General features: G+C 41.1%; 2 protein-coding genes and 1 long non-coding RNA gene across 4 annotated transcripts in view; 2 read left to right on the top strand and 1 right to left on the bottom strand.

Moving 5' to 3' along the window:
* LOC116706988 (uncharacterized) overlaps positions 1–5,702 on the top strand; it is an 11,031-nt gene extending 5,329 nt beyond the window's left edge. The window contains exons 2-3 of the long non-coding RNA XR_004336384.1: positions 2,185–2,188; positions 5,605–5,702. This is a non-coding gene — a long non-coding RNA (uncharacterized LOC116706988). The remainder of the gene's footprint in view (positions 1–2,184; positions 2,189–5,604) is intronic.
* A 599-nt stretch (positions 5,703–6,301) lies between these two features.
* On the top strand, positions 6,302–10,392 carry ankrd53 (ankyrin repeat domain 53). 2 transcript variants are annotated; one of them, XM_032544079.1, is made up of 6 exons: positions 6,302–6,508; positions 6,780–6,870; positions 7,652–7,851; positions 8,236–8,403; positions 8,491–8,611; positions 9,741–10,392. In XM_032544079.1, the coding sequence occupies exons 1-6, from the start codon at positions 6,456–6,458 to the stop codon at positions 10,305–10,307; spliced, it is 1,200 nt and encodes a 399-aa protein (XP_032399970.1). In that variant the 5' UTR covers positions 6,302–6,455; the 3' UTR covers positions 10,308–10,392. The 2 variants fall into 2 exon arrangements, with proteins under 2 accessions (XP_032399970.1, XP_032399971.1); XM_032544080.1 differs by having other exon boundaries at positions 6,456–6,508; positions 8,239–8,403; positions 9,741–10,307.
* A 792-nt stretch (positions 10,393–11,184) lies between these two features.
* The window catches only part of tex261 (testis expressed 261), a 6,556-nt gene continuing 5,531 nt past the window's right edge, over positions 11,185–12,209 (bottom strand). Inside the window, exon 6 of the mRNA XM_032544081.1 lies at positions 11,185–12,209. This exon is cut by the window's right edge and continues 331 nt beyond it. The gene's annotated coding sequence lies outside the window, so the exon portion shown is untranslated.

Raw genomic sequence — 12,209 nt, forward strand, 5'->3', positions numbered from 1 at the left:
GGTGGGAGTCTCATCTCAAATTCTCTCGACAGGTCATGCTAATTTATAATTATTCCTATAGATCTGGAGGCAGTTATATTGTATGTCAAGTTAAACTAGTTACTTTTTTAAACTAGTTACCTTGCTAAACAAGTAACTTGCACTGAACAGACTTCTACTTGTAAGTATCTGGTTTACTCAAACATCTGTTAAAGATTACGGGACAAATTACAAAAAATTGATGCTTGATGTTAGAGTACAGCCTATAGCAGGCCAGCTTGGAAGATGTGACAACCGCCAGATGGACTACATCCTCCTAAGGTTTGAGAAGTCTTGCTGTGTTCTTGAGAGTAAGCCCAACCTAAAAAGAAATAAAACGGGACAGGTCCGCCATGAACTAGATTGAGTTCTGCTATCTCTTCCCATGCTTAGGCAAACAATATACACACATTGGCACTTATTTCTCAACCTAACGTAGAAACCAGCGCAGATATGAGTGCAGAAATCTTCTTAGGGCAGGCTTCACGTGGGATTTGTTAAACGTTTGCATCACACTAATAAGAGCGTAAGAATAGTCTTACATTGATAAATGCAGCGGCTGGAAGCTGTCGTAATTTAAATATCATGCCCAGATATATTCTCGGTTTTAAGGCCTCGCCCCTACTATTTACAACATGGTGGAGATTGAAACCCTGACATCTCAGTTTAATTCGCAGTAAAGTGTGTGTTATGTTTTTTTTTTTTGTTTTTTTTTTATTATGGAAGTTTGTTTTCCTGTGTTTACTTCTCAGCCTGGTTCTGTCATGTCTTGTGATTATTGTGTGGTGTTTTTGGTCTTGTTTTTCTTGACGTGTTCTCCCATTTAGTGTCTGTATGTTCTGTTTCCTGTTTTATTTTGAAGTCTGGTCTCTGTCTCGTCTTGCCTTTAGTTTTACTTCCTTGGTTTTCCCGCTCTTGTGATTACCTGATTTTATCCACCGGTTTCCCAGCCCTCTTGTCACCTGCCTCTCATTATCTCATTACTCTGTGTATTTAGCGTCTGTGCTCCCTTTGTCGCAAGTCAGATCGTTTAGTCCGTCTGCGTGTCCGTCATGGGGTGTCCCTGTCGGTACGTTCTTCATTTGTATCCTCCCTGTGATCCGTCTTCCCAGTGTCTTTGTTCCTGTTTTTGGTTTTCTTTGTTTTTTCCTTGGACTTTTTGAAATTTTCAATTTTTGAACTTTGTTTTTGTATTATTGGATCCCTGTTCTTGTTTGGACTTTTTTTGCTATTAAATTTTCTACATATTACTCTCCTGCCTACCGGTCTGTCTCTGCATTTGGGTCCTCACTTCCCACACCACAACAGTGTGTCCTATTGGGCAGCCTAAAAACTGGTATTTCGTCTTCTCACTATCTCAGTCCTTTAACATGTTTTTTCTTCTTCTTCCCTCTGGTTGTTTCTGCTGAACTGTGAGGATTAAAAGATGTGGAAAAAAGCTTGGGATCATGGGAAGGTGTGATGGCAGGATGTCTGTCAGGACCTCAGGGATGAAAAAGCATGGCATCGGAAAAGGACAGGAGAGAGAAGAAAAAAAAACATTCCTTTCCTTCCTCCTCTCTCAGCAAGGATTAAAGGAGCAACACCTTCAATAATCGTAGAGACTCTAGATGTCCAGTGGCTCAGCTGTTCAGAAATGTGCTTTCCGCCATATAAGACACTACATACATGACTTACAGATCGATCTGGTCACAGAGGCGTTTGTCATGTTGCGCGCTCCACGTGCTATAACTGCACACATAAGCTCCTAATTCATCTGCTTTGTCTCCTCTCCTTCATCCCATCATCCCCCACCCATCCATAACCTCAGTCCTTGCCCTAAACAGGCCCTGGTACAGCACTGTGCCTGTGTGCGGCGCTACTGAGTGAGGTCGCCGTGCGGTCACTGCGCAAAGCCTGGTCGCATTGTGACTTAGAGCTGCAGAATGTGCCATGGTGCATTAGCGCGCTGCCGCCTGGCTGAGCCTGAGGCACAGAGAGAGAGAGAGAGAGAGAAAGAGAAAGAAAAGAGGAGGAAAAAGGGAAAAGAGATGGGAGGAGCTTGGTGATGGAGTAAAAGGCAAAAGGATGGGGAAGCAAAAAGAGGGAGGTGGACCAGAAGAGGATAAGAAGAGAGAGGGAGGAGGTAGAAGGAGGAAAGTGAAGGCATCAGCGCACTTACACAAGCAGAGTTCAGAAGCCCCAGGGGCACAGGGTCCCTGTAAGGTGGCTCATCAAATATGAAGGCATATCAAGGTTGTGTGTTCACTCTGGTGTCTACTCCTTATCTCCTCATTCTCTCTCTTTTCCACAGTCTCCCTTTTTGTTTCTCTGCTCAATCACTTTCTTACAGCTTTTGCCCTCCATCACTTTAGTCTCTTCTAGAAACTCACTAAATAACTAACTTTCTCGCTCAAATATCTTTTCCATAAGAAACCACTTGTTAAACAGTTTTCTGTCTCTAAAAGGCAGCAGCAGATATGGACCGACTATTTTAATTTTAACATTAAAGTTATACTTCGATAGCGCTTAAATCAGATCAAGAGTGAAGAGCATTTTCCAAACACACAGAGCAGTAAAGACCCCATAGAGTGAAGCTAAGTCCCGACAAAAACCTAAACCGAGTGTCTCTCAGTAGCCAATGTCCCTGGTTTACTACTGTCAATAAAAGGGTCAAATAAAGGGAACAATATCTTTAAAAAATGAAATGAATAACCCCAAACGGACGGATAAGATTTTAAACTTAACAAAAAAAATGATTTATAGAACAAACAACACTGAATGGATTATTTCCATCACATGCGCACTGAGACCTGTTAAACCAAAACAGAAGGAGCGACACAGCGTAGACATCCACATGGATAGCTCAAAATGCGTACCGTTAACACGCCACTTGGCTTCAGGAAAGTGGCGTGTTGACAAAGTTAAGTAACGTACACCAAGTCATGATACCAAGTTGGGATGACGGACCAATGGGAGAGTCCCTCTATGGCTCCTGGGACATGATCTCAATTTCACCCTTGCCCTAAGCCGGTTTAGACAGCTCATTCGGCCCATTGCTAATCAGCTCTGAACCAACTGGATGTGATGTAGCAGGCATGCACACACACAAAAAACACACACACACACACACACACGCACACGCACACAAACACGCGCACACACACGCGCACACACACACACACACACTTTTGTTTTAATGCAATGAGCATTTCAGAGTAAGACAGATACATTTAGAAGTTCAATCTTTGAACTTAGAGTAAAAACACTCACATAATTAGTTACTCTAATCTACATTTCTTGCAAACTATAGGCTACGAACATCATATGGCAGAAAGCTTTTAAGAGGAGGATCCACTATCACACTGACTGAATTTGGCAGTACGTGGACAATCAAAGACACACACGCACGCACACTCACACACACACACACACACACACACACACACACACGTTCACACACTCAACTGTTGGAAGTAAGAGGTTGTGTCAGGGGTCGTCGTCCAGGGACTTGTGCTGAAAGTCAAACATGAAAGAGCTCTACACCAAAGACACCGTACCGCCTCCTTGACATGTGACCGAGGTCAAAGGAAGTCGCTGAGGCCGCAGTGGGGCCGTGCTCTTACGATTAACCCATATACACTCACAGGCAAAGGCACACACAAGGACTGTACACGTGCACGCACCCGGTTTACTTGTACTCACTCTTTCTGCCCACGCGTGTCATTGAAGTAGCAATGTGGCAGTGTTGTGATGAAGGCGAAGGCTCTGGGGGGAGTTTGGAGCAGAAAGCCAGGAGTTCATGGCCCGTCCTTGATCCCTCCACCGGACCTTTTCAGCTTTGAGTGACAGAGAATGACATGATAAAAAGGGAAAGTCATAAATTAAACAGCTGAATGATGATATATTGCTGCACAAAAGCTGCAGGATTGAATTTTAAGCCAGTTAACTGAAATAGGAGAATTATACTGTATTTTTGATAGCATAGAGTGAACATTTGTAAAAAAAAAAAAAAAAAAAAAAAAAAAAAAAGCTAGAATGTGGACATAGAGGTTAAAGATTTTTGACAAACAAAAAAATAAAGAAAACTATGTTCATTCATTGTGATGATGAGGAAAGTGATGATGGTGGTGGTTGTTGTAACTGTCAATGTTTCCATCACCACTAGTAGTCAGATTTCTGGTTTCTCATTTGTTCCTTTTTATTTTATTCCTTTTTTTATGTTTTTGCTTTATTTTGGTGTAATGGAGTAATGTAATAATAGGTATTTTCAGTGAAAAATTAGAAAAAAAGGAAGGCAACTTTAAATAGTAAGAGGGATAATTTAATTTCATAATTTAAAACTGGGTTAAGGAAGTTTGATGTTGCATAGATAAAATGGGTACAATTTAAAGTTTCATTTTAGAAACAGTGTGTGGCTAGATTTTCTGTTCTCTAGGACCATCTCACAGACAATTGAGCAAATGTATTAAAATAAATAAACAACGACACCAAAACATTAGACAGCCTTACGATAAATAATGAATCCCCTAAATTCTGACTAGTGTCATTTGCTAAAATGTCAATACTGTAAACCCAAGCCACACTAAACTCAAACTATAGTATCTCTATAGTTTGCCTTGACACACGTTGTTCTCCACAGTGCACATGTGGCCCACACTCAGTTAAGTCAGGGCCTGGGTCAAGTGGTCAATAGCAGGGATCAGAAAAGCCTGCAGCTCAAAAGAGCCCATCGACCCCTCAGCCCCACAGAGACATATCGGCCTCTCGCGTGGCAGCAGGTCGGGGCTGCAGTGGAACATACAGAACTCTCTGTGGCCTCCACAGCATTGATCTGCTTTACTCAGGCCAATCCTAATGCACTGTCAATCCAAACACACCAGGTATGTATGAGGAGGGAGCTATGGACTCTACATGGGAAGGTGGGAGTATCCATTTCTGCCATGCCTGCAGCCACTCTTCTGCCCATATCTGTCACAAGCTATTACATTGACTCAACAGGTTATTGAATATGCTCTGGACTTTTATTTTTGACTTGTATTCAAGAGATGGAAGAACAGCTAACAAGTACATGCTGATGAAGGCTGTATCTACGAAACATGACTGTGGCTGCTGAATAAAAATGTTCTTATGGCTGATCACTTCAGATTATGATCTTTTTGCCACATTTTCTTTTCGGATTTGAGCATCTGCAGCCCCACGTTCGCTTAGGTAGATCAAAAGTGAGGTTAAAATAAGAAGTTTTTCAGTTACAATTTTTAAAAAGAGATAGAGAAGGAAAAAAGACAAAGTAGACACCAAATAAATATTATTGGAGGTGTTCTATCATTAGAGTACAGAATTCAGAAATGAGAATGTAATAGGATACTTTCCTTACTACTCAAACATATCTGTCCAATATCTGAATTTCCATTGGCGTTTTTAGGTAGAAATTGGTAGGGCAATAACAAATGTTACTTTGTACAGATGTAAAACCAGAAAATTACCAAATTCCACAAAAATTACATACTGTGCAATTTTACATTGCCCACACAGTTTAACACAGGTGCCAATTCGACTGAACACATACCTGTAGCCTACTCCTCAATTGCTGTTTTATTTGGGTAGTTAAACCCAATTTTACCACGTTGTGCTGCTTCTTTCATGTTTTTGTAATCTTCTCAGAAAGATGCTTGAGATCCTGAGAGTCTGTTCTTGACCAAGTAAACTTAACTCCAAACAACCCCAAAGTTGACGCGGTAACGTTGGTTTAGCTGTTAGCGTTAGCCATTTTTCTCCTCTGGAGAACCATTCTACGTTGAATCTGATTACGTCTATGGTGGTACACACCAAACAATGTCCATGGGCACCAAGGTGTTTAATCTCAAGGTTGTTGTTTTTTCAAAAGGCAGCTTTTTAGAGGTGGGCTATAAAGATAGTCCCATATACAGTTAAAGAAATAGGATAAAACACATCGTTTATGGTTTAAAAAATGTTTCCAAGCACATGACGTAAACAGTACTTGGCAAATAGAGCCAATCAAATTGCAGCTGGGCAAAAGGCGCTCAGCTTTGCGCATGCGTGTTGTTGTTTACCCACATTCAAGGCTAAAACTACTTTCAGCCACTAAACCTGAATTGTAGAATAATGACAAATAAAAGCAGCAACCGAGGATGCCATGCATTACTCCAAAATTATATGAATGTCTAAATTACTCAGTACCACTAACACGACACTTTTTACTAATGCCAACAGGTGGCGCTTCGTTCGCCTCAAGGTATTTTATTGAGATACCATAAAAGAAGAAATTACCTCGCTTCAGATTATCAAATCAGATATATTGGTCTATATACCGTAGAGAGGGTCAGTACTCAGTACAGTATCTCACACTTTTACTTTTTACAGTTTCATTATTTTCTTGTGACTGAGTTGTCGTAAATCAAAGTTTGTTTCCTGGTTACCACGTTTCCACAGCAACCATGGAACCTGTCAACAAATCCGGAAAACGGAGACGTGGGAAATGTAAAAATAGGTAAATATTAAATAACGTCAACAATATGTAAGTTTATAGGTTGTTTTTCTGCGCTTTAATATAAGCCTGAACGCATTAGTCAAGCTAGCTGCTTGAAGCGCTTTAGTTATATAGGCAATTGTAAACATTACATGACTCTAGGCTGGCCATGTTTCGTCATTTTCCAGTTTGGTGCAAGTTCACTTAAATCTTTCTCGTGCTTTATGGTATTAATTGCCAAGCATTTACAACCCTAGTTCAGTATATTTTTCTAAATGGTTTCATTTTGCAGAAAACTTGTCCACAAAGCTCCCCCAGACAGGATCGTGTTTCCAGCTGTTGTAGGGAGCCCAGAGAAGCTGGATAGCAGTGTGAGCAGACAGGTAGGCTCATCAACAGCATGGGGTACTGTAGAAGGTTGTCCACTCCTGTGACATAAAGAGTATCGTACAGCGGGGATTGCAGTGTTGGAATAAAGTATCCATACTCCAACCATTTACAAATACCACCACATAAATATACACCAATAAAGTTTTAAAAAAGAAGTCTGTATTCAATAGTTGAGTATAAATGTCTCACTGACGGAGAGAGTATTGATATGATAATTGTGTTGTGTTATATGTGTTATTCTGTAGGCCAGAATGGGTTTTTACTGTTGCGGGTGTAAGTAAAAAATTAAAATCCAATAAAACGAAGGGTAAACCTTAATCTGTAAAGTAGCTCCTGCTTTCAAAGAAATGGTTGCCCTGTCAATATTCCCTCTAAAACTGTATTTCATTAAAAGCACACACTTTCACTAAATGGAAATAATCAAATACATTGCCAGTTACTGTTAGCGTTTTTAGGTAGAAATTGGTAGGGCAATAACAAATGTTACTTTGTACAGATGTAAAGCCAGAAAATTACCAAATTCCACAAAAATTACATACTGTGCAATTTTACATTTCCCACACAGTTTAACACAGGTGCCAATTCGACTGAACACATACCTTGAACAGCACATTACTGAATGTACTCAGTTTCCACATGGGCACCTTCGTTGCTTTAAATAGCAGGAAACACAGGTGTAAGAAGTAATGATGGCCCACACTTCAATTAAGTATCCCAGCAAGCCATGCCATTGAGAAGGCATACATACCACAAAACTTGTGCTTCATCCTCCAGGGTCTGTCAGCTCTTCACATGGCCTGCCTTTACGGCCAGCTGGCTACTGTTCGGCTCCTGGTGGAGTCCAGGCAAGAGTGGATCAATGGCAGTGATCTCCATGGTCGCCGGCCTGTTCACATGGTCCTGTCCTCCCGGAGCTCCCCCAACACCTCCTCCTGCCTCAAATACCTGCTGGAGCACGAGGCTGACGTCAACATGTAGATACTTTATTTTTGTGTAATAACTTTGTGCAGGTTTTCTGTTTTGGCAGCTTTATTTTCTAATATGGGTTTATGTATAAATTCTGTCAGCTGGATCCGGTGGCCCTCAGCTGTTGCATGCTTCTTCTATTATCAAAGTAAAGCATTTAAGAGAGAAGCTTAGAATTAAAAACACTGCAGAGTGCGAAAAGTTAAATTATGATTACAATGAGACGATGGTGAAAGTTTAAAGCTGCAGTTGCAAGGGATAATGAGTGTAATGATGATGATTGTGATGACAAATGGTGGTGGTGGTGATGATAACAGCTACAATGATGATGCCACCGAAGATAATGATGATAAAGTTAGGAAGTTTTTGAAAATATTGTTTTCTGTTATTAACAGTACCACAGATTCAGGCACGAGCCCGCTGCACCTGGCTGCCTCTGAAGGCCTCCTGGACTGCACAGAGATCCTCTTGCAGGCCGGAGCAGATGTCTTGGCCCAGGACAACATGGGACACACGCCTCTGGATTTGGCCCGCATTTGGTGCCACAGGAAGGTGGCAAGGTAACAAGCTAAAAGAGCAATTCACACCAAAATGACAGTTCCGTTAATTGACTTATTTTTTAACAGACTTCTTTTGTTTCTGTATAGGTATCTGAAAAGCTCCATGTGGCAGACAGATAAGAAAAAAGAAATGCAGGAGAGAGAGCTAGTTCAAACTTTATACAGTGATCTTGTGGATATGGTCAAACTGAATAAGCTCAATCAAAAGGTTAGTCTGCAGGCGCCTGGGTAGCTCAGTTGGTAGAACAGGCGCCTGTCTAGATAGAGGTTTACTCCACAACACAGCGGGTGCAGGCTTGATTCCAACCTGCGGCCTCTTGCTGAATGTCATTCCCCCTTCTTCTCCCCTTTAAAATCTAAGCTGTCACATTGTATAGAGTTGGAAATCCAATCATTCAACATTTAGGGGCAATGCAGAAACAGCCCCCAAACTGTGCCAGAAACAGAGAAACATTTGCATGTCAGAACATTGGTTTTTGGATTTAGATAAGGAAAACACAAAGCTGACTGAAATGTTACTTACTTAACTATTAAAAAAAAAAAAAGATTGATCAATGTGCAGGTTAAATTGTTCAGGTAGTATTAGGCCTCCAACACACTGCCTGCGTGGCGTCAGTGTTGCGTTTCTGTTGCGTGTCAGTTGCGCGGCGGCTGCGTGGCGTTTTCTTTGTCTTTGAACACCAGAAACGTGTGAGCCGTGTCTGTACACATGTATGTTCTCCATTGATAAAATGAAATAGCGTGTTCTTTAACCAGGCTATGTACTGATTTGATAACTGCAAAAACAACGTCGGCAGAATTGACGGCAAAATAGGCTACAGAATATTTCGTTCCATATTGACAGGTGCAATATTTGAAAATTGATAATTATTATTTTTTTTTTAATTAAATTTATATCTGCATTTATGTTCAAACCTAGAGACTTTCAAACATCAAAATGTCATTTATACATAGAAACAAATTTTTATATTCTATTTCGCCTGGAAGCACTTCCAACAGCGTGATAAATAGAGGTCGTCCTATTCCTAGCGAGCCGCGCATGAGACGTGCGTGTCCCGCAGGCAGCGTACAAGCTCTAACCTGTTAACATGGGGGCCGAAATAAAAACGCCACGCAGGCAGTGTGCAGGAGACCTAAGAATCTTAATTAACGTAAATGTACCCAATAAGTAAAAAAAAAAGAAAGTAAAATCCATATTTTATCAGTGCGAGGTCAATCAGTATTTATTGTTGCTCTAATGACATGTCCAGCATATTTCTAACATACTTCTTATACTAATAACTAACTAAACTAATAACTAACTAAACTAATTACACTTTCTCCTTTTCTATTTTCAGACACTTATAGATGAGAAGATGGCAGAATGGGCAAACAAAAAAGGTTTTCCTCTCCTGAAGGACTTCTCCCCCAGAGTCTGGGAGAGCCAGTACCACACCCAGTGCCTCCCGTCAGATCAGAGCAGTTCTAAACCAAAACATGCCAAGCACCCATTGAAGCACCAGCCAGAAGGTCCTCTGGAGGACAAGATCACCTCCAATAAGCAGCCTCCAGCCTCATCCTCCAGACCCTGGAACATCTTCCTGGGCCTCCAGCCAGAGAAACCCCCCAGAGAGCCGGACCTCCGAGGCAGTGTCATGGTGTGGAGGGACAGCAGCAGCAGGCGGCCTCAGTACACCACCAAATGGGACAGCACATGTCGCCCCACCCCTGACGTGCCTCTGGATATCCTCGAGAGGGTGTTGTTTCCCAGAGCATTCCCTTCCAGGATCGCCTCCCCACGGTACTTTGAGCCACAGGACATTGTGGAGGTCCAGCACAGAGGATACCCCCAGGGGCGGAGCACCTCCCCCTGGACAGAGGTGGCCATGCACCTGGCTGAGGTCCTGGAGCCTGGACACTACTGATCATCGCACTCTGTACTGGAAGAGCTCCCACAAGACCAAAAATTAGTAGATGTATTTAAGAAATGTATTAAAACTCATCTGGTATGGCAATATTTCATGTTATTTTAAATCCAAACTTGATGGTACAATTAGATATAACATGTCTTTATAGTTTTTTTATGAAATGATGTAGAAATTAACATGTAAGACTTAATTAGATTAATAATTATATAGAGCATTCTATTCTATTTTATAGAGCATTCTGACAGTGTCCCCTGTGCAATCTCACATTATGAGTATTAACAGTCTTAACAGCAGACTGACAAAATATCCTGCTACCCCACGACTTCAGCTCACAGTGACAAAATTAAAAATGCCACACACTCCAGACGCTGCTCCTCCAATAAGGGGGGTGAACGGAGGGGTGAGCGAAAGGTGAGAAAACCTCAGTGAACTGGGTCACCGGTCTCCGATGTATCCCTGCACTCTCACTGCTCCCCCCAGGGAACTGACTCGGCATCCAGGAGAGGTGAGCTGTCAACAGCATGTGTGTTAACTGGGAGCTGTTGCTTGTCGGCCAAAGGTGTGTGTGTGTTGCGGTTTTCTCTTTTTCCTTTACTTAACATCTCAGTGGAGTTCAAAGTGCACACTAGCCACAACCTGGTGCACCCACTGTGACTGAACCACATGGGACTTGGATAACATAATGTCTCTCTCTCTCTCTCTCTCTCTCTCTCTCTCTGAAACTGAGGGTGTGACAGTTTGAAAATCCATTATACTGCTAATAAAATGTAACATTGAATAGATGCCTTAACCTAATTTAAATTGAAATGGCAAGGACATCTCTCCATGATGTCTTTGAACACCAACCTGTGAATAGAACCATTTAGTCTGCAAGTTATTTCAACAAAATCTTTTATTATGCAGTTGTGTGTACACCAGCCTACAATGAATCACACTCTAATTGTTAAAAAGAATTTCGGCCTCTTTTATAGTACTTTGATCAAACCACAGCTTTTGTCCCAGACACACTTAAGCTAACAAGAGTCGTTGCACAGGCTCAATCTTCACGTGTTTTCATTAGTTGTCTGATGTCGGGTTAACTCAAAGATCAATGTACAAAAATCAGTTTATTACTGAGAAATTTTTAAAAATAGTCCAAAAAAGACACGCAGGTTGCAAACTACAGCACTGGTGATTAATGACACTGTAGAAGCAAACAAGGCCACATGTAAATGATTTAGACTGGGAGATAACCATTGTTGTTTACTTGAATTTAAGGGGGTTTCAATTATTAAAGTAATCCTTTCTAAGGGCTCTTTTAACCCATTTTCATCGACGTGATGTAACAGGGCAGAGTATTCATATCATATCTTGTTTCCTTACACCATAACTTAAGACTGCGTTATCTCATTTGTTAGAAAAACTTAAGAAGTACTCCTGTGGTATTTTTCCTGTTTTCCTGCAGCTGGTTTGTCACTTTAGCACGTTTATCCTTTCAAGGATCATTTCACATCAAAATCCAAGCTTTAACATCAGGATTTACCTACAAAGTACCTTTACGCTGTTTCAGATATCTCCAACCTTCTTCATCTCAAGAGAAATACAGTTTTCAATATTTTTATCATATTTTGCCTCGTAACCTGTCTTCAATGCTTCTTTGTGCATTGAATCAGATAAAATTGTGAGACTTTCAACACTCAAATGACAGCAGATCTAATCTCAAGATGAAAAATTGATCGTGATCTATCTGCTAAAGTCAAAATATACAGGTGTTTGGTGGTTGTTAATTTCAGACCCTGCACATACATATGGAGGAGTCCAATATGACAATAAGAAAGCATTGCGCTATGGACAAGATCCCCACAATGAGGTCTCTAGTATGTTGGCAGTCAGTACAGACAGACAGAAGGAAAAATATAA

Source organism: Etheostoma spectabile, chromosome 19, assembly GCF_008692095.1.
Source record: "Etheostoma spectabile isolate EspeVRDwgs_2016 chromosome 19, UIUC_Espe_1.0, whole genome shotgun sequence".
Taxonomy (NCBI): Eukaryota; Metazoa; Chordata; class Actinopteri; order Perciformes; family Percidae; genus Etheostoma; species Etheostoma spectabile.

Coding starts and splice junctions, on each gene's coding strand:
- ankrd53 (XM_032544079.1), top strand. CDS start 6,456: ATGGAACCTGTCAACAAATCCGGAAAACGGAGACGTGGGAAATGTAAA. Junction 6,871..7,651: donor ATAGCAGTGTGAGCAGACAG/GTAGGCTCATCA, acceptor TTCATCCTCCAG/GGTCTGTCAGCTCTTCACAT. Junction 7,852..8,235: donor CACGAGGCTGACGTCAACAT/GTAGATACTTTA, acceptor TTCTGTTATTAA/CAGTACCACAGATTCAGGCA.